General features: G+C 34.2%; 1 protein-coding gene across 1 annotated transcript in view; it reads right to left on the bottom strand.

Moving 5' to 3' along the window:
• LOC125650377 (ankyrin repeat and SOCS box protein 3-like) overlaps positions 1 to 26,996 on the bottom strand; it is a 35,534-nt gene that overhangs the window by 1,863 nt on the left and 6,675 nt on the right. The window contains exons 5-16 of the mRNA XM_048878612.2: positions 26,900 to 26,996; positions 25,989 to 26,169; positions 24,953 to 25,704; positions 24,173 to 24,336; positions 18,709 to 18,865; positions 16,724 to 16,885; positions 12,911 to 13,026; positions 12,292 to 12,363; positions 10,609 to 10,822; positions 10,047 to 10,133; positions 7,060 to 7,168; positions 181 to 260 (exon numbers count right to left, since the gene is read on the bottom strand). The exon at positions 26,900 to 26,996 is cut by the window's right edge and continues 161 nt beyond it. Coding sequence (XP_048734569.2) covers positions 181 to 260; positions 7,060 to 7,168; positions 10,047 to 10,133; positions 10,609 to 10,822; positions 12,292 to 12,363; positions 12,911 to 13,026; positions 16,724 to 16,885; positions 18,709 to 18,865; positions 24,173 to 24,336; positions 24,953 to 25,704; positions 25,989 to 26,169; positions 26,900 to 26,996 — 2,191 coding nt within the window. The remainder of the gene's footprint in view (positions 1 to 180; positions 261 to 7,059; positions 7,169 to 10,046; positions 10,134 to 10,608; positions 10,823 to 12,291; positions 12,364 to 12,910; positions 13,027 to 16,723; positions 16,886 to 18,708; positions 18,866 to 24,172; positions 24,337 to 24,952; positions 25,705 to 25,988; positions 26,170 to 26,899) is intronic.

Genomic DNA, 26,996 nt, shown 5'->3' with positions numbered 1-26,996 from the left:
CAATAATGGCCCTGATATTGCAAGCTAAACGTCTATAGAATTTAGGAACATTTCATTACTACTTGGGAAGGGCCTACATAGGCTATGCCTGTTGCTCGATCCTTTTGAGTTTATCAATAAAATATGTTTTTATTACGACTGTATATAAATTTATTACTACTGTACAAAACTTTTACTTACAGAAATCTAGAACGTGGAGGTCTGAATGGTCTATGAGGTCACTCTCAGTAAAGTCAGTACTTCCCCCCGTAGTGGCAGGACTACAAAAAAAAAAACAAATGGAATTTCATTGTGGTACTAGAAGTACTTTGTACAAATTGTTGTTTTGATGAGAAAATGGAGAAGAAGTAGGTGTAAGAAATATTCAGGTTATTTACTGATGAAAGGCTACATAAATTCTTTCATTATATTTTGTTCCCAAATTCTAAATGTGTATTCTGCTGAATTTCTAATGAAATCCATTGCTTTTTGATATTCAATCTTGTTTGATCCCTCCTTTTTTTTGGTGCAGTCTCAGTCTGTCAGCATACATGTATGAATACAGTATAAGTGGTAATTTTAGATAGACCCAAAGCAATTTATCCATGAATGATGGGTGTATATATTTAGCGAGAGCTAATTTTAGCAACTTTATGATTCTAACAAAGATTACTATTACCTCCAATGTGGAATAAATATTAGTGATATTCAATTTTAGCGACCTCAACACTGTCACTATTAATTCCAAAATTCTACTTATATATATATATATATACAATGTATATACATTCCATGAACTACTTTTTGATTACTAATAAAGAAACAAATGTGTTAAAGCAAAATACAATTCAATAAAGAAAATGAAAAATGAAAAAGAATTCTTTTTATGGTGGTTTATTTTATGAGTTCAGAGTTTGTCCTTCTTGGATTAATTCCCTTCAGCATCATAATTCATTGAAATGTGAAAATCATTACCAAATATGGAGACAAGTTAGGGAAAGGTGATTTTCAGCTGTTACATTTAAATAACTTACAGGTCAATAATACATGTACATGTATCTATATTTTACATACTTGAAAGTATTCATATTAAAAATTGTATAACAAAAACACATACCCAGTAGATAAAAATAGTAAAATGCTTTCTTTGGTTAATCAAATGGGAGCGGCTTCTGCATTTTTGCTGCAATGTTTGTGACCTCATCTCCCATTTAACAAACCACAAAAAGCATTTCATCATCTAATTGATTTTTTTGGTAACTGACAATAAGATCTAACATACTTTGGCAAGATCACAGAGGACTTGAGTATCTTCATTAATCAATAAATAATAATATTTAGATAAGAATTTCTTTCACATATTTAAAAGTCATATTCCAGGAAGTATAATGAAATTCATTATCAATATATCTAGATTCACGTAGATTACATATTTTGTTATCTGTGTCAACACCCTTGTTCAAATGGAAATCTATGATTCATGCATCTAAATGACACAAAGCTACTCTTAAATCATGTGGGAGACAAATCAGATACCTCTCAAAATTATGTAAAGACTTCAAAATCCGATAATAGAAAGCTTTGGGCATCTCATAAATTTTGGAATACCAATTTTCTTTGATCCATTAACCTACACATTGGTAAGGAAGGTCATCTTGCAAAATATCGTACTGTTAGATAAAGCCAGATAACTCTGTGTTTACAGTTATATAATACAGAAAGCATTAACAAATTCTAGTCTATAACCTTTCATGAGACAGTAGTATATTAAAACTTCTTATGCATTTCATTATGTACATCCATAGTAATATAAAATGAAAACAAGATGCCCATGAGCTACATCACTCACCTGAGTCACCTTGGCCTTGCCATTGGTGACAGACAACTGTTGTGATTTTTAAAAGATTGTTTACGTCAATCTCTTTTCCCATGAAAAATTTTAACCCAATTATGTGGCCCCAAAACTAGCCCAAAAAGATCATAACATATCTGAAAATGAATTCACATAACACAGAGATGCCTCAAAACCAATATGACTAACATTATCTTGCTGTTCTGGATGAGACCAATATCACAAGGTCATAGATCATGGTGTGATATGAAAGACCTTGCCATAAGAAATCTATTTACAAATCATGAAATCTCTATCTTAAATACTTCAGGAGATTATTGAATATGTCAGATTTTTACTTAAAGTAAGTCAAACTTCCAGGTCAAGGTTACAAGGTCAAACACCAAAGTATGACAAGGTCTTGTCACAAAGAATCTATATATAAAATATGAAAGCCCTACCTTAAATAGTTCAGGAGATATTGAATAGGTAATTTTCTTTTTAAAAGTAGGTCAAAGTCAAAAGGTCAAACACCATTGAGTCACAAAGTCTTACCATAAAGAATCTATATATAAGATATGAAAGCCCTACATACAATAGTTCTGGATATACTAGATAGGTTATGTTTTCTTAAAAGTATGTCAAACTCCTGAGTTCAAGGCCAAAGGACATGATATGATATGAAAGGTCTTGCCATAAGATATTTATATTCAAGATATGAAAGATCTACCTATTTTTAAATAGTTCAGAACACATTGAATAGGTCAGATTTTTATTAAAAGTATGTCAAACTTTCAGGTTAAGGTCACAAGATCACACACCATTGCATCACATGAAAGGTTTTGCCATAAAGAATGTATATACAAAATATGAAAGCCCTAACTTCAATAGTTCTAGAGATATTTTAAATATTTTTCCTATACCTAATATATATCAGCATATACAACTTTGATCCCCTATTGTGGACCCACCCTACCCCCAGGGACCATGATTTGAACAAACTAAATCTACATTATGTCAGGAAACTTTCATATAAATTTCCATTTTTCTGGCCCAGTGGTATTTGAGGAGATTTTCAAAGTTTTACCATATATATTTGCATGTAAAACTTTGATCCCCTATTATGACCCCTTCCTATCCCTTGGGGCCACAGTTTTAACAAACTTCAATCTGCACTATGTCAGGAAGCTTTCATTTAAATTTGAACTTTTCTGGACAAGTGGTTCTTGAGAACATTTTTAAAAATGACCCCACCCAATTTTTGCCTTTTTGTGATTATCTTCCCTTTGAAGGGGACATGGACCTTCATTTAAATAAACTTGAATCCCCTTCACCCAAGGATGATGTGTACCAAGTTTGATTGAAATTGGCCTAGTGGTTCTGGAGAAGAAGATGAAAATATGAAAAGTTTACGACATACAATGGAAAGTTTTGATCAGAAAAGCTAAAATAAGCCTTCGGCTCAGGTGAGCTCATAATAATTTTGATTCAATCCCAGAATTAGTTTAAACAATATTTTATTCATTAGATAATCCAAAATTCATGTTTAATCCCTTTCATAGCAGTAACATTGAGAAAGTAAAATATACAATGTACATGTATACTCATAATTCTAATAGTAAACAAGCGTTTCATTTGCTTTCCTCTCAGCATGACATAAAACTAAACATATTGTGACATAACATTGAGCTCAGATCACTTTCTATATCACATACTAAAGCTCATTATTTGTACTTTCTTGTTGGATTCTAAATATCAGCATCAATGTAGCCATGCTGACATTATGAATGATATAAGGCATTTCAATGCACTGTTGATGTGTAAAAATCTATCATGTTCAATATTGGTGCTGATGTTGAAAATTTTCACATAGAACACCAATGATAAGCAGAATTTTGAATGTTTTCATAACCACTTTTGGCCCCAACTGTAATTGGCCATTAACATGAAAGGTAAGATATACTAATCAAATACTAATGTATGGGATTAGCAACCACCACTCATTTTTTAAAAATTACCCAAAACAATAAAAATCAGGTGCAATTACCAATTTTGAGTATGCTGATTTCAAATCTGGATTCCTTTTACTCCAATTTCTTATAGAAAATGAGGTATAGTGTCTTAAACACCCCTACTGTCAGGTTGCCAAAAACGGAAAATGTTTCATTTCGCATCAAAAAGTGACCCAACTTTATTTCTTGAAACACCATTACCCAAAACAATAAAAAGCAGGTGTAATTACCAATTTTGAGTATGCTGAATCCAATTCTGAATTTCTTTTACTCCACTTCCTTACAGAAAATGAGGTATAGTGTCTTAAACACCCCTACCGTCAGGTTGTCAAAAATTGAAAATGTTCCATTTCACATTAAAAAGTGACCTGAAAGTTATTTCTTGAAATAAGGCATACAACATAAAAGGAAAACAATTAATACTAAATTGTTCCATGAACATTCTTAGTTGTTTTGGAAAGAATATATCTTACCTCTGGACTTCACAGATACAGGAAAGGAAGAGGAATACGGAGCGGATCAACGATCTTAAATTTAATCAGATTGGGCCATAGCCTAATGAACTGATGAACAGGAACAAAAGTAAAATTAATAGGAAAACTGATTTATTAAACATCAGCAAGTCTTTTCCGAGAACTTCTAGTAGAGTTGTCGGGGGGGGGGGGGGGGGGGGGGGGGGTGTTGAGTTGCATCATTATAAGAATTTACCGAAACAGTGGACTCTCTGGCCAGTCTGGGGGCTGAGCTAGTTGCATCAGAATTGACAGAAGCAGAATTCTCTGGCCAGTCGAGGGGCTGAGTGGTATCAGAATCTATTATTTATTTATTTTTATTTTTTCAAAATTCAGAAATTTAAAAACTGCATGATCAGATTTTTTTGTAACACTAATAATTAATGTCACTTTATTGCGATGACTCTTCAAGTACAAACCATGACATTAAAAAAATGAAATGAAATGATAGATAAATAAATAAATAAATAAAATATTTGTAAGTTACTTTATTTATCCAGGAACCTATATACTATAGTTAGTATATAGGTCCCTGATTTATCTGTAAGTAAGTCACTAAGTAAGAAAATAGCATCATCTGTAGTTTATGACCCCTTTTGCCTTGCCTTGTAATTAATATTGTTGAAAATTTGGCAAATAGCATTTTTAACCCCCCAGTCCATACTCCACTTTTCTTTAAACGCTAAAAATCCAGCTAATTCAGTGAGGAAGAAATGTCACTACCATATTTCGAATTTCCTCTAGACTATATCAAATTAAATACCGCACTGCTATCAGTCACAGATTGACACTGGTAGGGGTATGGGAACCTGGTCTGTGAGTGTGATGGAAAAGATTCTGATGAAAATAAAGATTCACTCATCATTCAGAAATGTATAAACATTGTATTAATGTATACCACCGGTACGTTGTGAGTACGTTAATAATGGGAGTTATCTTTCCCTGGATATCTAAATCAATCAAATACTATATGAACACAGGCAATTATCGTCCATGTTTGACCTAAGTATAATTTATTCATGCATAAAATGTATTAATATGTCACTCTTTGTTGCGTATTTCACCGTTAAGTAAATGTTTACATATACTCGCTCTGCTTAATCGCTTCTATCTCAAAGGGATTTTCTGGAATGTGCCTAATCACGTGAGATACGCTAAATATAGCTATTTTAGATCCGAACAATCAACTTCGCATCATTCGTAAGCTCTAGGTTTATCCATACTAGCCCGTAAAAAATAGGGTGGAACCTCGTCCCACTTTTCCTGTAGAAATAAAAATAGAACATGACGCGCCACCTAGCGAGCATGGTTGTTGCTAATGGGATAGCTAGGTTACATTTGGAAAATTTCAAAAATTGTGGAAACAAGGGGCCAAATAGAGCTGTTATCCTATCTTGTTCATTGAAGGAAATGAATTTTGCATAATGACCTTGGTCCCTAAAGTGAAAGTTAATGAATGGGAGATTTTGAAATTTCTTGTATACATGATTTCAGCCACATTTCTCTTCCAATTTTCATAAAACTGTTACTAAGACTGATTTCAGTATATACTTTGGATGATTTTCATAAAACTGTTACTAAGACTGATTCCAGTATATATACTGTTACTAAGACTGATTCCAGTATATACTTTGGATGATTTTCATAAAACTGTTACTAAGACTGATTCCAGTATATACTGTTACTAAGACTGATTCCAGTATATACTGTTACTAAGACTGATTCCAGTATATACTGTTACTAAGACTGATTCCAGTATATACTTTGGATGATTTTCAGATATAAGGTAAGTTATTCAATATCATTATTTGGACCTGTTTTATTTCAAGTCGCCAAAAACAAAATGGTGTCGAAATATGTTTAATTTTGCATAGCAACAAAGATATGGGTCACATAACATGTGCACTGTGTAAACTTCTGGGGACCGGCAAAGTAAATTCTACCCCTTTGGACCCCTTCTGTGACCCAGCCCCATTACAGTCTAGTAACTCTACATATAGATACTTTCATTACCTTAGATAAACTGTTGTCCCTCTGGTCTTCAGAAGAAAATCATCTAAATATTTCCCCTTTATATTCCTCTGTAAAACTCTGAACCCATAATGTGGCCCCATCCTAACCTCTGGGGCTATGTTTCAACAAACTTGAATCTGACCATCATATGAATATATATTTGCATACTGCAGGAAGTTTTGGAACATTTTCTTTATAGAGATTTTTCTTATACAATTTGCACCTCTACTATGAATATGACTATCCTGGCCACGATTTGAACAAATTGTTTCCAAGATGATTTTGACTACAAATTACTTGGAGCCTCTGTTTATCTGATCAAGATATATGGCTCATGGTGGGTGTGGCTGGTCAACAGGAAATGCTTACTCCTCCAAGGCACCTGATCCCACCTCTGGTATATCCAGGGGTCTGTTTTTGCCCAACTCTCTATTATGTATTGCTTATAGGAGTTATGAGATTGATCATTGTTCGTTATCTTCACCTTTCATTTATACATAACAAATTTCATCTATACATATCAAATGAAGCTATGAAATAAGTTTGGTCATTTCTGACCTAGTGTATTTACAGGAGAAGATTTTCCCCAGTTATCCCTCAGAGAAGCCAATGTGGGTGGACTCTCAGCCCTGGTGAGATAATAATCAAAGTGATCTTAATATCTCTTCAAGTTTATGAAACATGTAATCTTGTGCAAGAGAAAATACTTTACCTTGTTCCTCCAAATAAATACACCTGGTCTCCTATCACACAACAGCATTGTCTTCTTCTTGCAGAGGGACCTTGACCTTTAACCTTAATTATTGACCACTGCATTCGAACTGTAACAAGTCATTTAAAATCAAGTATTTTAATAAATATTTTGAATAAAGTGTTAAGCACATCTGAAAATTTTATAATAGCACAATAGGCAATGAGTTTGATACATGAATATATAACCATACACGATATTAAAATCAAAAGAAAACCATACACCACTTAGTCACACTATCTTGTTTTGACCTATTTAACCAGTTAACCAGCCAATCAAACAATGGATAAAGAGACTTGTAGAGTATCATAATGCAATCTTTTGACCTATTTAACCAGTTAACCAGCCAATCAAACAATGGATAAAGAGACTTGTAGAGTATCATAATGCAATCTTTTGACCTATTTAACCAGTTAACCAGCCAATCAAACAATGGATAAAGAGACTTGTAGAGTATCATAATGCAATCTTTTGCAAGAAAAGAAGGGCTCTAAAACATTTCAATTATTCATACCTATAATATGTATTTGGAGAAAAAACATACATTTTTCAATTCTGAAAAATACAAATCAAACACTTCGGGAATAAACTTGTGTGCAAACTAAGCATACATCTCAGAACTGTGCGTCCTTGTTTTTCATCTAAGCATTCATGTATAAATGATTGTTAAAAGAACTGTACTATGTTGTAGATCTATATTTTCTCACTGTAAAACACAGTACATTTTGTTCACTGGGATTTATAAGATTAATGTACAGAACAACAGCTATGATTTGAATCTCTAAGACTTAAAAGAACTGGTATAATCCATAATATTATCTACTTGTAATCATATGCTCTGTAATGGACACGTAACTCAGGTAATTCAAATTGCTGATAAAATGTGATACATGGTATATTTTCCTTTTGTTCTGTTATTTCAATCCTACATATAGATTAAAACATTCTATAAAGAATCCAGGAATGACAGCTTTTAAAACCAGCCTGTTAAAATTACAGACAAATGTCATATCAGAGCTTGATGGCGTGTAAAACTACAAATGAAATAATAAAACAAGAAAGAGATACAGATATATTATTACTACAGTAGCTTGATCCAAAGAGTCGGATCACGTCAAAGTTGACAGACACGAACTATCATATCACACGAAATGCGAAGCGTCAAGTTTGATCGCCTGTCAAGGAGATGTGATCAAACTCTTCAGATAAAGTTACAGTAGTAATGATAAATTTATTATATACCCCCTTATGCACTTTTAAATCCACATTTATAAGATAATAAATGTAATCCAAATTACCAAAAATACAGACATACAGTGAAATTATATTTTGTATATGCAGTACATGAATTGATTGTGAGGTGGTCAATATTTTCCACAAAAAAAGGTTGCATTGATGCATTATGACATCATCAATTTCAGAGGATACTGATACGGAATCGGAAAACCACAGTGTGGTGATCCGGAAAATCAGATCACACTGTGAAATCAACAATATCAAACGATGATACATAATTGGTATGTAATGAATATGTATTATTTCTATATTAATCGAGTTTGATCTGATGATCTGCGCCTGTAAATGAGACGTGATCCAACTCTTCGGATCAAGTTACTGTAGTAATGATAAATTTATTATATACCCCTTTATGCACTTTAAATCCACATTAAATTTTTTAAGATTATAATAAATGTAATCCAAATTATCAAACACACAGACATACAGTGAAATTATGTTTAAATTCATGTATGCAGTTTTGTTCGTGAGTTTTTTTCACAAAAACCGTTGTGCTGATGCATTGTGACATCATCAGTTTCAGTGGATATTGATAAGGAATAAGAAAACCACAATGTGGTGATCCAGAAAACCGGATCACACTGTGAAATCCATAGTATCAAAAAACAAAACATTGATGGGTATCTAATAAACTACCATATTTGATGTTTCATCAACAATTCAAATTTAGATTTTTTTAATTTCAAAATGCTTCACACATTTAGAGACAGATCACCAGATTTAGGCAAAGTGCCACAAATTTTGACCACAAGGACCGTGGCAGTGAGGGTTCATCATTGTGTAAATGCCTTCTGGGACACTGGGCTAAACTGAGCAATTTCCTTTGTTATACCCATTGATCCATTACAAAGAACATGATCCTGATTATAAGTCTGCTGATGTTATAGGAAAAGGACATCCTGTATTTGCACAAATTTGCCTGTTTTCAGTATAGGGTATTTGCATGAAGAAAAAAGTGGACATTTAACTCATGAAGATCTGTTCAGAAGTTTAACAGTCAGACATTCTCATTGTGTGGGAAGCTGAGAGCAAGCTATAGATAGGCTGGCTAAAGCAAGATGTCATGAACATGTGGACCACAAGCCTAGAAACACACACCTGATAATTGTTACGTGTACAATTTAAAAATGGGGGGGGGGGGGGGGGAAATACACATTCTGTCAAGATTGTTTTTTCTGCATGTCTTGTAACAAAGTCAAAGCAGAATTAGGAGGCATCTACTACAATATGCAATGTTTACAGAAAACTGGTCTTATAACATTAAAAATGAAATATTTTTGGTAAATGTTTTATAAAGCATAAAAAAAAATTCATTAAAATTAAAGTCATCAAGTGGCATTGTAACTAAGCTTCAAGCCTAACATAAACTGGCAGGCACCCTTTTGTGCAGGTGTCCTCTTTTCTATGCAAATGTCTCATTTCATTTGACTACCAGCAAGTTGGATAAGCCTTTGCATTGAAGTTTCTAGTTTCTTAAATTGTTATACTAAATCAATAAATTCTTTCCACATACTTTTTGTCCACTGCTATCAAAAAATAAATATTGTCAGAAATAATAAAGTTTGACGATTTCAATTACATGTAGTCGACTGAGACTTTTTTTTTCACAAATAGCTGATTAACCAATCACATTCATGCAGACTCTAACTTACCTGGATCAAATCTAAAGATGTCTCGGAAATGCAGATCATGAAGACCATTATAACCACCAAATATATACAGGTTTCCTTTATACACAACTGAAAAAAAAGACAATTCCTCTGAGTTTTTATTTTCATTTCCATGAAATCAAAGTTTGAGTGTACATGAGATTCTAATTTTCCAAAGAAAATGAAAACATTTATAGTACATCACCAATGCTACAAAATGCCTCCTTCAGCAATGGTGGATAATTTTCATCTGGAAATTAATTGTTATTTTCATATTCTAAGAACTTAGAAGATGCTAGCATGACACCATAGTGCAGCAGTAAATGTAAACATTCCAATTCATCAAATATTAAGTTGGGAGTTTAACAAGGTATTGACTCTGTATTCAGTTGCTGAAGTGTCCATTGATACCATGGAAAATAAAACTCAAATATTCAAATTTGAGGGAAACATGTTGGAAAATTAAGCTTCCTTTGATTTCCATTAGACCAAGAGCCCTACTGTATCCAACTTATCTATAGGGGCCACAGTGTTCTCTCTCCCCACACGACCTTACGTAACTTACATGCTGAGTGACTCCTCCTCCCGATTGGCTGTATCCCATACGTCACGGGTTCTACCCACAGTGAAGTCGATGTGTCAAAGACTTGTATTTTATTGCAATATATTTCATGATTGGTGAAGATTTCTCCACCATAATCACTTCGACCTCCAAACACATACATCAGATTTCCTAACCCAGTCGCCGTATGGAAGTCTCTCCAGCGTGCTGGGGGTCCCTGTTACAATCAGAGAGAGGAAGATAAAAAATTACCAGGTCATAGCTCATAGCTCAAAATGTTACAATTAGAGAGATAGAGAGAGAGAGAAAGCAAGATCAAATATTACCAGATCATAGCTCAACTTGTTACAGAGAGAGAGAGACAGAGAGAGAGAGAGAGAAAAGATTACCAGATTATAGCTCAACAGGTTACAATCAGAAAGAGTGAGATAAAAAATTACCAGATCATACATGTAGCTCAACTTGTTACAATCACAGAGAGAGAAAGAAAGGGTGAGATCAAAGAATACCAGATCATAGTTCAGCAGGTTACAATCAATCAGAGAGAGCAAGATAAAAAAATTACCAGATCATAGCTCAACCTGTTACAATCACAGAGAGAGAGAGAGAGACAGAGAGAGAGAGAGAGAGAGAGACAGACAGAGAGAGAGACAGACAGAGAGAGAGATTGCAAGATCAAATATTACCAGATCATAGAGCAATGTGTTACAATCAGAAAGAGCTAGATCAAAGAGCTGAACTTGTTACAATCAGAGATCGATCAGAGATTACCAGGTCAGAGCTCAACTGAATCTATGAGTGATGTAAAGTCACACAACACATGAATTTTCATTGTAGAGTAATTTGAGATATCCACAGAGCATGATTTGATATTCATTTTATCCTTTCAGTTGAAATGATGTATATATATGTTTGATGCTAAATCTGTGATGAAGATAAAGGAAGAAATCTAAAAGTAATTGGTATGAAATAAACAAATCTATTGTAGGGTTATTTTATACTTGCTTTGTACATCTCTTTTGAAATGGGATATATGTATTTGCACAGCATACTCTTGCAACCTTTATGTCATGTTTTTACTGACATGCAACAACCAGAAGTAGCTTTATCTAATGAATGTTAATAAACTAGAGTTTATTTGCTGGTTCTATACACTACACAGTTGAGATAAATGCTGCAATTTCATCACGATACACAAAATTTTGACACAAGTTTTACTTGTCATAGAAGTCTATTTCTATCACCACATTGGGAAAAAATCTGCTACATGTATTATTGATGAGAACTACATCAAATAAATCCAGTATGTGCCAACAATTTTGATAACAAGTGATGTTCTTGCAAAAACTGTTGTACACTGTGTATGTTACCCTAAACACATTAAACTTGCAAGTTAGATCATACTATGTGAATTTGTGAATTGATCAGCTTCAACACTTATGGCGGAATGACACCAATGCTGATGACAGTAGACTTTATCAAGGAAAGCAAATAGGAAAATAACTTATGTAAGCATGTTTAGGGGCCTTGTTGTAAATATATTAGCACAACAAATAAACATGGATTGTTCACTTCTCATAGCATTACTTTTTCCTGTTTCTACTAAATGCATCTGATATTGCTTCATCTCTTTGTACAGTTAAACTTGTGCTACACTGTGTTCTTATAGATTTTATTCATCATTACCTTTGCATTTATAGGTTCCCAGGTGAATGTACTCATTCGTAAACAATGGATTTCATTTGAAAAACGGTCCACCTGAAAAAAAAATGTCATATTGCAGCTGTAATATATCTTTAATAATAATTCCAATTATTACAATTGTTTTGATTGGACAAAAAATAAAGCTGAACGAGAATTTACACAATTCATCAATAAATCCGAAAATGCGATGTATTCATACGCGCCTGAAAATAAATAATGTTACTAATGTACGTAGACTCAGAGGGGAAACTATTCAATTTTTGTTTTTGTTTTTTGGATACAGTGAACGAATTGGAATTGTAAGCAAATATGCTTTTTGAGGAATTTATCGATCATGATGTTTAAACTCCAGACATTTTACTTCCAAACTTAACATAAAAGTGCCCCACACATTTATTTAGTTTGTGAGTAAATTGTCCAGAGTTTACACATCGATAAATTCTTTAAAAAAGAATGTTTAATCCTATAGTAAATGTATAAATAAATTATACTGTATCTGAAAGAAATCTTATTTTTATTAATAAATTTCTAACAAGATATTAAACATGTTCAATCAAAAGAATAGGTACTGAATAGATGATAGATAGATGTTGCACCTTACCTCTTCTTCATATCCACCAAATATGAACATCTTATTCCCAATAACACATGCTGAATGACCATCTCTAGCATTGGGAATGTCCCCTTTCACCTCTGGCTTTGACCACTTCAAGGTTACTGAATGACAAACAAATACAAATTCTGAATACATGATCCAAGAAAGCAATTTAAAAGCCTATACCAATTAAACCATGAAGCTAGAATAGAACAAATTCCATTACATGAAGTGATCATGACTTTTGAAGTGACCTAGAAATCCATAAGTTATTAATTTAACTCAAATGAATATTTCTGAATCATTCCCTGGATTATAAAATGTGATGTATAATTGTTTGACTAAAACCACCCCCTTCTCCTTACCTGAGGTAAGGAGAAGGGGGTTAGATTTAATCAGACTGGATATATAAGAAACTCCCTGATCTGTATTAGAGAGTCCACACAGACAGATGTTATGTATTAGTGTGTGAGTCCACACAGACAGATGTTATGTATTAGTGTGTGAGTCCACACAGACAGATGTTATGTATTAATGTGTGAGTCCACACAGACAGATGTTATGTATTAGTGTGTGAGTCCACACAGACAGATGTTATGTATTAGTGTGTGAGTCCACACAGACAGATGTTATGTATTAGTGTGTGAGTCCACACAGACAGATGTTATGTATTAGTGTGTGAGTCCACACAGACAGATGTTATGTATTAGTGTGTGAGTCCACACAGACAGATGTTATGTATTAGTGTGTGTGAGTCCACATAGACAGATGTTATGTATTAGTGTGTGAGAGTCCACACAGACAGATGTTATGTATTAGTGTGAGAGTCCACACAGACAGATGTTATGTATTAGTGTGTGAGAGTCCACACAGACAGATGTTATGTATTAGTGTGTGAGTCCACACAGACAGATGTTATGTATTAGTGTGTGAGTCCACACAGACAGATGTTATGTATTAATGTGTGAGTCCACACAGACAGATGTTATGTATTAGTGTGTGAGTCCACACAGACAGATGTTATGTATTAGTGTGAGAGTCCACACAGACAGATGTTATGTATTAGTGTGTGAGTCCACACAGACAGATGTTATGTATTAGTGTGTGTGTGTGTCCACACAGACAGATGTTATGTATTAGTGTGTGAGAGTCCACACAGACAGATGTTATGTATTAGTGTGTGAGTCCACACAGACAGATGTTATGTATTAGTGTGTGTGAGTCCACACAGACAGATGTTATGTATTAGTGTGAGAGTCCACACAGACAGATGTTATGTATTAGTGTGTGTGTCCATACAGACAGATGTTATGTATTAGTGTGTGTGAGTCCACACAGACAGATGTTATGTATTAGTGTGTGTGAGTCCACACAGACAGATGTTATGTATTAGTGTGTGAGTCCACACAGACAGATGTTATGTATTAGTGTGTGTGAGTCCACATAGACAGATGTTATGTATTAGTGTGAGAGTCCACACAGACAGATGTTATGTATTAGTGTGTGTGAGTCCACACAGACAGATGTTATGTATTAGTGTGTGTGAGTCCACACAGACAGATGTTATGTATTAGTGTGAGAGTCCACACAGACAGATGTTATGTATTAGTGTGTGTGAGTCCACACAGACAGATGGTGTGTATTAGTGTGTGTGTGTGTCCACACAGACAGATGTTATGTATTAGTGTGTGAGTCCACACAGACAGATGTTATGTATTAGTGTGTGAGTCCACACAGACAGATGTTATGTATTAGTGTGTGTGAGTCCACACAGACAGATGTTATGTATTAGTGTGTGAGTCCACACAGACAGATGTTATGTATTAGTGTGTGAGTCCACACAGACAGATGTTATGTATTAGTGTGAGAGTCCACACAGACAGATGTTATGTATTAGTGTGTGAGTCCACACAGACAGATGTTATGTATTAGTGTGTGTGAGTCCACACAGACAGATGTTATGTATTAGTGTGTGAGTCCACACAGACAGATGTTATGTATTTGTGTGTGTGTGTCCACACAGACAGATGTTATGTATTAGTGTGTGTGTGTGTCCACACAGACAGATGTTATGTATTAGTGTGTGAGAGTCCACACAGACAGATGTTATGTATTAGTGTGTGAGTCCACACAGACAGATGTTATGTATTAGTGTGTGTGAGTCCACACAGACAGATGTTATGTATTAGTGTGTGAGTCCACACAGACAGATGTTATGTATTAGTGTGTGTGAGTCCACACAGACAGATGTTATGTATTAGTGTGCGAGTCCACACAGACAGATGTTATGTATTAGTGTGTGTGAGTCCACACAGACAGATGTTATGTATTAGTGTGTGAGAGTCCACACTCGTTAAGACAGTTGTTCCTACTGACACCAGATAAAGGGATTTGTGTGTTCACAATGGGCTCCTGGCAACAAGAAAAAAGATGTATGTGTCTAACTGACATTTTAAACAAGAGGATCTTTTTCAATCATTTTAATTTTTTTTTTGTATTAAACATATAAAAAAGTATAGCGCACTTGGTATGCAATTTCGCTGACATAAATACTTTTTTCTTGAATATCATTTTTTACAAATATTTTGCTATACAATGTCAGTTTATACTTGTGTTTACCCAAATTACTCAATAAAGATATCTATATGTTGATAGTATCTTTATTTGATAAGCATAAACATCACCGTGATTATATAGAGTATATAGTAGATGTAACGTAATGGGCCTAAAAATTGCAAACTGTTACCAAAGGCCACCCTAAACCAGAAATAAAACACTGAAAGTTTTACTTGAGTATGGCTGTGCATAATTCCATTTGAGGAAATTTGGTTTAAGGTGGACCTCTTGTTGAAAATGGCTAAAATATGACAAAAATCGTTCTCAAAATTTACCTTAAAATTTAGCAGCCTGTCAAACTTTAACCTTTAAACTTACATGCCTGGGTGGCCAAGTGGTTAAGTTGCTCGGTAAACTTACACTTAAAGCATACATTCCGAGTTCAAGTTCAATATCTTCCCTTTTTTATTTATTTATTTTTTCTTCTTCATTTTTTGGGGTCGTTTTCTTGAGAGGGGTGTTATAAATGTGATACATATATCATAACAAATATTAGTCATTTTCATCATAAATAACTTCCAATATTTGCAAGTTACGACTTAAAGAAAAGGATTTTTTCCGAGATCACTAGTTCCATTTGTTTACACTAACCTGTTCCTGTGTGCACAAGATTTTCAAACCGTAACGTGGCTGACGAAAAGCTAAACAAATACTACAAGAAAAGGGGCACAAATGCACAGAATGTAATAAGTAAAAATAGGTCAAGGGAGAAATAAACTGTTATACAGTTTGACTTCTCAAAAGTAAATATAAAAACTCATGTAGCAACTGTCATATGATATTTAGCCAAAGCTAAACACTCGAATTATCAACCAAAGGCAAATAAAGGTGCTGCAGCCATGTCAGAAAAAGACAGTTAGCTAAGTAATGCTATATGTAAAAGGGTTGTTGTGTGATATGAATGCACCTATGAAAATATTGTACTGTTCATCATTCCACATAAGAGCTTGGTTTATTGATTAAAGAACAACTTGTATAAATGTCAGCAATGCTAAACTGCGGCAGCTATTTATCTTGGTTAACGAAACATTAAAAACGTTGGCCTTATATTTAAAAATAACACACCAGTCTATTATTGGAAACCTGTGTTTTCCCTTTAGATTTCTGAGTCGGCCGTTTCGTCAGCAAAAGCGCTTTACCTCTTTCCATACATAAATATATACTGATTATTAAGACATTTTTGAAACAAAGCATTTTCCTTACCACTGTCAAATGCGTACAGGATGTTACAGGCCCCGTCCTTGTCGTTCCTGCCTCCCCAGATATAAGCACTATCCATGTACCCCACACAGGTGTGACCGTACCGCTGGTAAGGAACATTCTCCTGGTCTGCAGCAGGGGGGATCAGTGTCCAACGTAAAGATACTGTACAGGGACAAAAAACAATGTACATGTACATGTACTGGTATATCAATACTGTAGAGAAAACAATGTACTGGTATATCGACACTACAGAAAACAATGTACTGGTATATCGATACTGTACAGAAAACAATGTACTAGTATATCAATACTGTACGGAAAACAATGTACTAGTATATCGATACTGTACAGAAAACAATGTACTAGTATATCAATACTGTACAGAAAACAATGTCCCAGTATATCGATACTGTACAGAAAACAATGTACTAGTATATCAATACTGTACAGAAAACAATGTACTAGTATATCAATACTGTACAGAAAACAATGTACTGGTCTGGATTTCTCAAAAAAAATATTGAATTTAGTTTGAGATTTCTTTCATTTGAGCAGTCAAAATCTCAGACTTCAGTCCAAGTTTCGACGTAAGTTTCTCTTGAGAAATCAAGGCCTGGTATATCACAGATTTAGATTTCATAAAAAGTGCAATCTGTGCTTGGTGGATTGCTATGATACAGAAATTTATTAAAGCCACAGAGCTATTGTTTTCTCATACAGGAATTTACAATTAAGGTATTCAATGTATAATGACCATATTTCATATCTAATAAATGGATGGTGGAATTTTTGTAATCACAGTATCATTTTGAAGGGTTCATCAAATAAAAATAATCCACCATAGGAACTTTCAAAATTTTGTTTACTGCTTGATTTATTTCACCTAGAATTTAACATTGAAGTATATGGGAAAAGCATGTTTTATAACAATATTTTAAAAAGAAATTATATTTTCATACAAATCTCTTGGTAGAAAGTTACAAACACTTTCTCTTAATGAAAATATGAAATAAAATTAATCATTGACCACATACATTTTTAGAAAATTAGATTTTTCTTATTTTTACAAAGGGCAGACAACTCTTCCAAACAGTTTTAAGTGCAAAAGGGTCAGCTTATAATCATTTACCAGTCATGTGAATTTTATCTGCTTCACTTTCATCATTATTTAACAATAAACATTTATGTTAATCTAAATCCTTCAAAATTGTTCATTATCCTTTCATTATACATGGAATACCTTAAAAACAAAAAAAGTCATAGAAAAATGTAATTAAACTCATGTAAAATACTTTATTATATACATTTTATATATGAAATTAAATTACCATATAATAGGTATTTTCTGCAGTTGTTCATTTTTGCGAAGTTTTACAGATAAGAAAAATCCGCAAAAATTACAATCATCAAAATATTTAAATAGATATAGGTATGATAATGCAACCACAGAAACTGGAAATGCAGAATATAATTTGCTACTTTTAAGGGATCAAATTGAAAAATTGCCAACTGCAGATTATATGGTACCAGAAATTTTTATGAAGAGTAAAGGTTTGTTTCTGGACTCTAGAGAAAAACCATCTTTAAAACACACAGTGGCAGATCACGTGACTATGACATGATCTACTACCCAGAAAAATAGTGACGAAAGTCAACACAAGAGAAAATTCAAACGAGTAAGTAACACCTTTATCAATAACGAATTGTCACATAACTTTTATCAACATTTAGTTTAAAGGATTTTCTCAGGAACAAATCAATACTAAAATGGTAGTTCTACGTGCAATAGAAGCAGAGAACATTGACACAGTTTTTTGTTTTCAGTCAAAAACTTTCCGACCTCCATAAAACTGTCAATGTTCTCTGCTTCTGTATTAGGTCATGCCAAAGTCATGTGATTCACCACCATGAAATACAGGACAGTGCTTCACCATAGCAACCCTGATTTGAGTATAAGACTTTCTAATCTTCAAACTTGTAGTTACTTGTATCAAGGACATGAATATCCATGGGTCGAGTGGTTTCATAATCCTCCCCCGTACAATAACCCCCAAAACTGTAAATTTTGTCACCAATGGCAACAGCAGCATGATTGACACGACGGGGCCCACCCTCCAGATGAATCGTCCATCTCTGCATTCTCTGACCAAACAAAAAAAGTACAGTTATATCAATCTTAATGCAACACTTACAGAAATCAGAAAATTTATACAGTACGTAGAAATTCAAATTATTTTTGTCTAGATCAAGGGAGTTGTTCTTCTCCAATTCTGACAATGAGATAATTATTTCTATTTTACTACAGTAATGTTTGTAAGATGCACAAAGTAGTTCTTCTTTAGGAGATGTAACCATATTGAATGACATCAACATTATCTACGCGGAAAAACAATGGTTTAGAACATCAACAAAGTAGGCCTATATACTCTGGTGAAGTGAATTACAATGTATAAAACTGCTGAAGAAATAAATCGGTGCAGTTTATAATGTATTTCATGCTTCAATTTCAACACCAGTTAAGTTATGGTATGAATTTTCTATAAGAAATCAAAACAAAATATATAATCTAACGATGATGATCATATACATATTTCATGCTTGTAGCCTATAATGATGCTGTTGTAACTTGTAGCCTAGTAGACGGGGGGGGGGGGGGGGGGGGGGGGGGGGGGGGGGGTAGTAGAGAGTCTGACGAGGTAGGGCGATGAAATCCAAGAGTCTGAAAACAACGGTGTTGAATGGTTCTGTGTTTTATCAAATAAAAGTTATAAACTTTGGTCCTTGCATCACCTTCCCCTCCCCCAAAACTGCCAGATATTTTATACAGGGTATCAATACAATATAGAGGAAATTCGAAATCAACGGATTTTGAAAGCCTATACGGTATACCGAAAATTTCCATCTAAATTTGAAAGACTGTATCAAACGGTTGATAGTAAACATGTAAAGAGTAAATTCCTACCAAAATTCTCCTCCTAAGTCATAAATTACGTTCCCGTCATGTCATCCTTCTTCAGTCAATCTATCGGTGAGATCGCTGTGATGTTTATGTTTCAGACAAGCGGTCGGACAGACGATGCGGCACAGGATGGTTTCGTCCCCAGTCGTTTCGTACCCAAGGTAAATGTAATATAAAGGAAACAAACAAACAACAACAACAAAAACCCAAAAATCCTTGATAATATACAATAAGGTTAAGAACGGTTAAAAGAACAATAATTAATGCATGCTTTACTAACAAAAACATTAGAGTGACCAAGAATCTGAGAATCAGAAAAAATATCTAATTGATAATTAATGAAACTTTTTATAGTGTTCCAAATGTTTCCAAAATTTGCAGGATTTTACTTGTTATCCTTACAAGAGAACAGGCAGTGATGTAGTTTGTAGTGATGGAACAGGCAGTGATGTAGTTTGTACTGGTGGAACAGGCAGTGATGTAGTTTGTAGTGTCATAACTTATATGTACTGATCGAATAATTAATGCATGCTAAAACTTGTCTATACTGATGAGACAATCATTCTTATTATCTTCAGAATAATACAGTCAATTTCATTGGTCGAGGGCTGGTCACGTGGAGGGAGACAATTCGTGATGTCTCCCTTACGCGCAAGGTGAAGAAGAAAACTATTTCCATTTTAATGCAATTTTGCATTTCACTTGATGTTTACGCTTTTGTCTTTAAATACGTTACAAAATGTTTACGTTTCAAATTGACGTTATGTTTATGCATCATTCTACTGTGACATCACAATTGAATTAGCTTTCTCTCATTTAACTTTCTCAAACCTCAATGTTTTGCTTTCGTTAACATATATATCTAATAAATGTATGACATTGAGTGTAAAACAAAATAATGTATGTCGTTGAGGGAACCCTCGAAAACTATTGAAAAGTTATCAGAATTTTCTGCAGAGAAAGTTATTAAGAATTTGTTGGCATTTTAGATAAAAAGATACATGGTAAAAAGTCAATAAATGTGATAGTTTTTTTTAACATTCAAATTCTTCAGGATAATAAAACTATTATGGATTGTTTAGCAGGGAGACATCACAAATTATTAGGTCTGAGTACGTTTATCACGTACCCTCGGGCGCATAGACGCCCTCAGGTGATAACCCTACTAAGACCTGATAATTTGTGATGTCTCCCTGCTAAACAGTCCATAATTGTATAGTGTTAAGTTTGTCTGTACTAATGGGATAATCTTTGTGTAGCTTGTCTGTACTGATGGGAAAATCATTGATTTAACTTGTCTGTACTGATGAGATAATCATTGATTTAACTTGTCTGTACTGATGAGATAATCATTGATTTAACTTGTCTGTACTGATGAGACAATCATTGATTTAACTTGTCTGTACTGATGGGACAATCATTGGTGTAGCTTGTCTGTACTGATGAGATAATCTTTGTGTAGCGTGTCTGTACTGATGAGATAATCATTGATTTAACTTGTCTGTACTGATGAGATAATCATTGGTGTAGCTTGTCTGTACTGATGAGATAATCATTGATTTAGCTTGTCTGTACTGATGAGATAATCTTTGTGTAGCGTGTCTGTACTGATGAGATAATCATTGATTTAACTTGTCTGTACTGATGAGATAATCATTGGTGTAGCTTGTCTGTACTGATGAGATAATCATTGATTTAGCTTGTCTGTACTGATGAGATAATCTTTGTGTAGCGTGTCTGTACTGATGAGATAATCATTGATTTAACTTGTCTGTACTGATGAGATAATCATTGGTGTAGCTTGTTTGTACTGATGAGATAATCATTGATTTAGCTTGTCTGTACTGATGAGATAATCATTGATTTAACTTGTCTGTACTGATGAGATAATCATTGATTTAACTTGTCTGTACTGATGAGATAATCATTGATTTAACTTGTCTGTACTGATGAGATAATCATTGATTTAACTTGTCTGTACTGATGAGATAATCATTGATTTAACTTGTCTGTACTGATGAGATAATCATTGTGTAGCTTGTCTGTACTGACGAGATAATCATTGATTTAACTTGTCTGTACTGATGAGATAATCATTGATTTAGCTTGTCTGTACTGATGAGATAATCTTTGTGTAGCGTGTCTGTACTGATGGGATAATCATTGGTTTAACTTGTCTGTACTGATGAGATAATCATTGATTTAACTTGTCTGTACTGATGAGATAATCATTGATTTAACTTGTCTTTACTGATGAGATAATCATTGATTTAACTTGTCTGTACTGATGAGACAATCATGGATTTAACTTGTCTGTACTGATGGGACAATCATTGGTGTAGCTTGTCTGTACTGATGAGATAATCATTGATTTAACTTGTCTGTACTGATGAGATAATCATTGGTGTAGCTTGTCTGTACTGATGAGATAATCATTGATTTAGCTTGTCTGTACTGATGAGATAATCTTTGTGTAGCGTGTCTGTACTGATGAGATAATCATTGATTTAACTTGTCTGTACTGATGAGATAATCATTGGTGTAGCTTGTCTATACTGATGAGATAATCATTGATTTAGCTTGTCTGTACTGATGAGATAATCTTTGTGTAGCGTGTCTGTACTGATGGGATAATCATTGATTTAACTTGTCTTTACTGATGAGATAATCATTGATTTAACTTGTCTGTACTGATGAGATAATCATTGATTTAACTTGTCTGTACTGATGAGATAATCATTGATTTAACTTGTCTGTACTGATGAGATAATCATTGTGTAGCTTGTCTGTACTGACGAGATAATCATTGATTTAACTTGTCTGTACTGATGAGATAATCATTGATTTAGCTTGTCTGTACTGATGAGATAATCTTTGTGTAGCGTGTCTGTACTGATGGGATAATCATTGATTTAACTTGTCTTTACTGATGAGATAATCATTGATTTAACTTGTCTGTACTGATGAGATAATCATTGATTTAACTTGTCTGTACTGATGAGATAATCATTGATTTAACTTGTCTGTACTGATGAGATAATCATTGGTTTAACTTGTCTGTACTGATGAGATAATCATTGATTTAACTTGTTCTATATTGATGGAACAATCATAAGGTTGGACACCGGTACTCAGTATCAATACCGTACTGAGGAATTGCTTCAAAATATCTTTTTAACTAGAAGCAATCCAATTTGAATTGGTGAGAAAACTCAACATTTACATGTAAATGGTTAAATGCAGACATTGGAATCTGTGCATTATTTACATAAACAGTGTACATCCCAATAAACTAATCTTAAAAACATTTAGTAGAGGTATGTGGGCCGCATCACTCACCTGACTAGTTACATTTTCCTTTGTTGAAACATCAAATCTGAATCATGACCCCCCAGGACTACTAAATTTCCATGGGGTACATTGTATATGTTGTGAAGAAACTTGAATGTACACTACATGATGGTACCTGTGTATTCACTAGATGTAGTCTACGCTTTTTATAAACAGAATTGTCCATGTATTCTTATGGAAAACTGTAGGATGTTTGTATATTACTGTAAGTTGTTTTAAATCCATAAGGCCAAAATTTCACACTTTGTTATATATGCATAATCGCGAGGGTATTAAGTTTTCTTTGTAGGAAAATCTAATTTTTTAATTACGAATATGAAAGCACTGAAATATTTTTAGTGTATTATTCACTGTAAGTTTAATTTTGACAAATTGTATCCTTGTGATTCTTGAGAAACTGTTCAAATAATTTCCTCATATATACTGCTTTGTAACCCCACACTGGCTCCAGGGACACCCTTGTGAATTTTCATTTTATAACAAAGCTCCTCTGGTACAGTGGTTGAATGAGAAGACACTTGTTTATAAATACCCCACTCTATTTTTTTTTTTTTTTTTTACTATTTCTTAACCATCTCTTCCTTGAAGAGGGATGTGCTCCATCATTTGAAAAAAAACACCCTGAATCTCCTTTACCCAAGGATACTCTGTGCTAAGTTTGGTTGAAATTGGCCCTGTGGTAGATGTCCTATATATGTGTATATATTTTAAGCATGAAGTCTCGATTTTCAAATATATTGAAATTATTGATTTCCATCATTTAAGCAGATTATTCAATTCCACTCCCCATATAGATCCACTACAAAAAAATTAATTTTAAAATTAATCGATTTTCTTCTGACAACAATCTTCCAGCAATATTAGAACAGACAGGGACAGCCAGCCAGCCAGATTGGATGTATATATGGACAGACAGACAAAACAGGTCAATCACTTGGAACACCCCCTCAGCAAACATGGGATGAAAGAAGAATAAACTGCAAAAATAACTTCAATATTTAATGAAGTTGTTGGGACCGTGAATAATGAAGGAATGTTCACATATTCCACTGTTCAAAGTTTTCTTCGTAGTAACTTGAAGTCACTTTTGGTTTGGAGTAAATGTTTAAATCTCTCGATGCATAGCCTAGAGAGTCCACGATAATTGTACTGGTCTTTGGTCCATAATCCTGGAAGAGGAGATAATCCTGAAGAAGGGCAGGAATTGGGAGAGAGCGTATGCTGTTTTCTTGGTACCTTTTCCTCAGGGCAAGATCGATCACGATGCAACGTCGGCAGGCATGGGCCAAGGACTGGGTTGAGTCTGTGATAAAAAGAATTGCTAAGTTAGACAACTCTATAATACATACATGTATTTTGTTTTTATGCAGGATTAATTTTAAGCTTCAATAATTATATTCTACATCTTGTTTACATTTTCTGTGGGTCTTTTGAGATCACAAAAATAAAATTTTACAAAATACTTAACGCATCTTTTAGCATTTAGATTAGCAACTTGATTAAAAAAATTTGGATGTCTTTAGCAATTTGTCCCAATTCATAAACTTAAATAAACATGAAAAGGTATATGAAACAAGTGGTCTCCAGCAAGTCTGTCTATCATAAGACACTTGTGGTGCTTGATGCATGTTGTGCATAAAAAAATAAAATCCTATATTCCGTAGCTATCATTTATATGCACAATTAATATCAAATATCAATCTCTTCGAAATCTTGAAGCAATATCTCAATCTGATCAAAATCAGCTTCCCCTTTTTTTAAGTCGCTACCTCTTGTAGTGACATTAAAAGAAAAAAGCGGATCAAGGAGCTGATTTTAATCAGATTAACATTATTTCAATAATCAATGTTTCATATGAATTGTTTTATGGTCAAGCAGTTTTTTTTTTTCGAAACAAAAATACATTGAATATAACTCACTTTCGATGGTATTAAAGTGTGAGACGACTTCCTCATTATAGACGTGTTTCTTGAACTCCTGACCTATGGACAGATTGCTACAGAAGCTGAACAGCAGTGTCAGCACGGGCCACAATGTCACAGTCATAGTGCACTTGTTCAACACCTGGTATAGGTTATATTTGAACACCTCTTGGTCCCTGTCAATATCCCTGATACACGACACTAAGTCTGTCTTAGATAAGATAAGCTTGCACAGATATTTTCCGTAAACCTCCCGTGTCACTCCATCATTTGAAGTGACCGTCAGCAGAGTCTTTAAATCCCTCTCTATAGCCATCAGCGTAGTAACATTCCCATTGGCCAAGGAATGATAAATATTGGGGTTGGCTCCGTATTTTAGAAGCAAAGTAAATAAGTCTGTGTTATCCGAGGCCAGACTCATCAACAGGGGAGGTAACTCGTCTGGCGTCTGGGCATTGCAGGAGAGTCCTTTATTAAGTAGGTATTGAACACCAGTGAGGGACCAGTGTAACGCCACATGACACAGAATGGAGACATTTGTACTGTACTGTAGGGTAGTGAATAGAGGGTTGGAATGTGCAAATACTCCCAGGGGAAGCTTTGCAGTGATGTCCATTCCATTTTCTATCAGAATCTCCAAGCACTTAGTTGTGGATGCCTGGGTGGCCATAATCAGTGGATGCATGTTCTTGCTCACATTTTTATACAAATAGTCTTTGTCAGTCACAGGAAGCAGTAGTTTCAGGCATCTAGCAACATCAAAGAGAAAAATACTTACAACTTATGTTCCGTACTTTCCTTTTCTACAATGTTAATTGTTAGTCTACTGAATTTAGGAAATAGAATACCATTGAGATTAAAGTTTAGAAATGTATCTTTTATGAACAGCTTTGCTTGCACATTTTCTTTCTCCAAACTTTACAGTCACTTAATATTATATTGATACAAAAATACTGGAAAACATTACAGTCTAGAGGCATCAAAAGCGCAATATATAACTTGCCAATCACTGCACAAACTCTTTTCCACTGACCTTGGGTGCTCTTTATAGATTGTGAAGTGTGCTGCCACCCCCATGTGATCCGTCACTGGAATGTTTGGATTGGCATTGTGTGCCAGCAACATTTTTATACACTCCTCGTTTCCCTCCTGGGCGGCTATCAAAATGGGAGTGGCATTGTCTGTGGTCGTCTTGTTCACAGCCTCCAGCTGACCTACATTAAAAAAGGAGGTCCATGGGTCACATTGTTCACCTGAGCAATTGTATTTCTCCCATGTCAAACATTTATTTAGTCCTCATTAAAACCCCATTCTGGCCCGGGAATGGAGGGGGGGGGGGGGGGGGGGGGGGGGGGGGGGGGGGGGTCATAGTAGTTTGAGTTTTATCTTGAATTGATATATTGTGACCTTGTGGTTCATTCTTGAGAAAATGTTAGTTTTAAAGAATTTTCTAAATACATTTATACAATTTCATTTTAAAACTGAAAAACCTCAATCGGGCCTCACAAAATCCAAGAGGTCATGTTGTGGACAATTCTAAATGTACACTACACAAAACTTTTTGAAAACGAATTCGACATCACAGGACTCATGGTTTCAACAAATGTATAAGCAATATCATACAAGTTTTGGTTTGATTTTCTGAAACCCCGTCCTTTTTTTAACTTTTTCTTCATTATCTCCCCATGGAGGAGACATGATTGAAAATGGCATGGCAGTTATTGAGAAGAATTTAAAAAATTGTGAAATTTTTAGATGAAGACAGAAAAATGACCTACACACTTTGATCACAAAAACTTCAGCTTTTAGATCAGATGAGCTAAAAATTTGCAAAACCATTTTGAACCTAAATCAACAACTACCACTGTACATGTAAAATCTATTAAAAAAAAAAAGACTAAAAAATCAGAGTATTTTTTACTTCAGTTCTACTGCATTATGTACCTCGCTCTTTCGCACATTTCAGCAGAATTTCAAGGCACTCCAGGTGTCCAAACTGTGCGGCCAAGAAGATTGGTGTCAACTTGTGATCTGCCTCCAA

Source organism: Ostrea edulis, chromosome 5 (assembly GCF_947568905.1).
Source record: "Ostrea edulis chromosome 5, xbOstEdul1.1, whole genome shotgun sequence".
Lineage (NCBI taxonomy): Eukaryota > Metazoa > Mollusca > Bivalvia > Ostreida > Ostreidae > Ostrea > Ostrea edulis.
Note: the sequence above shows the minus strand (reverse complement) of the source record. Positions and strands in the feature narration are given on the sequence as shown.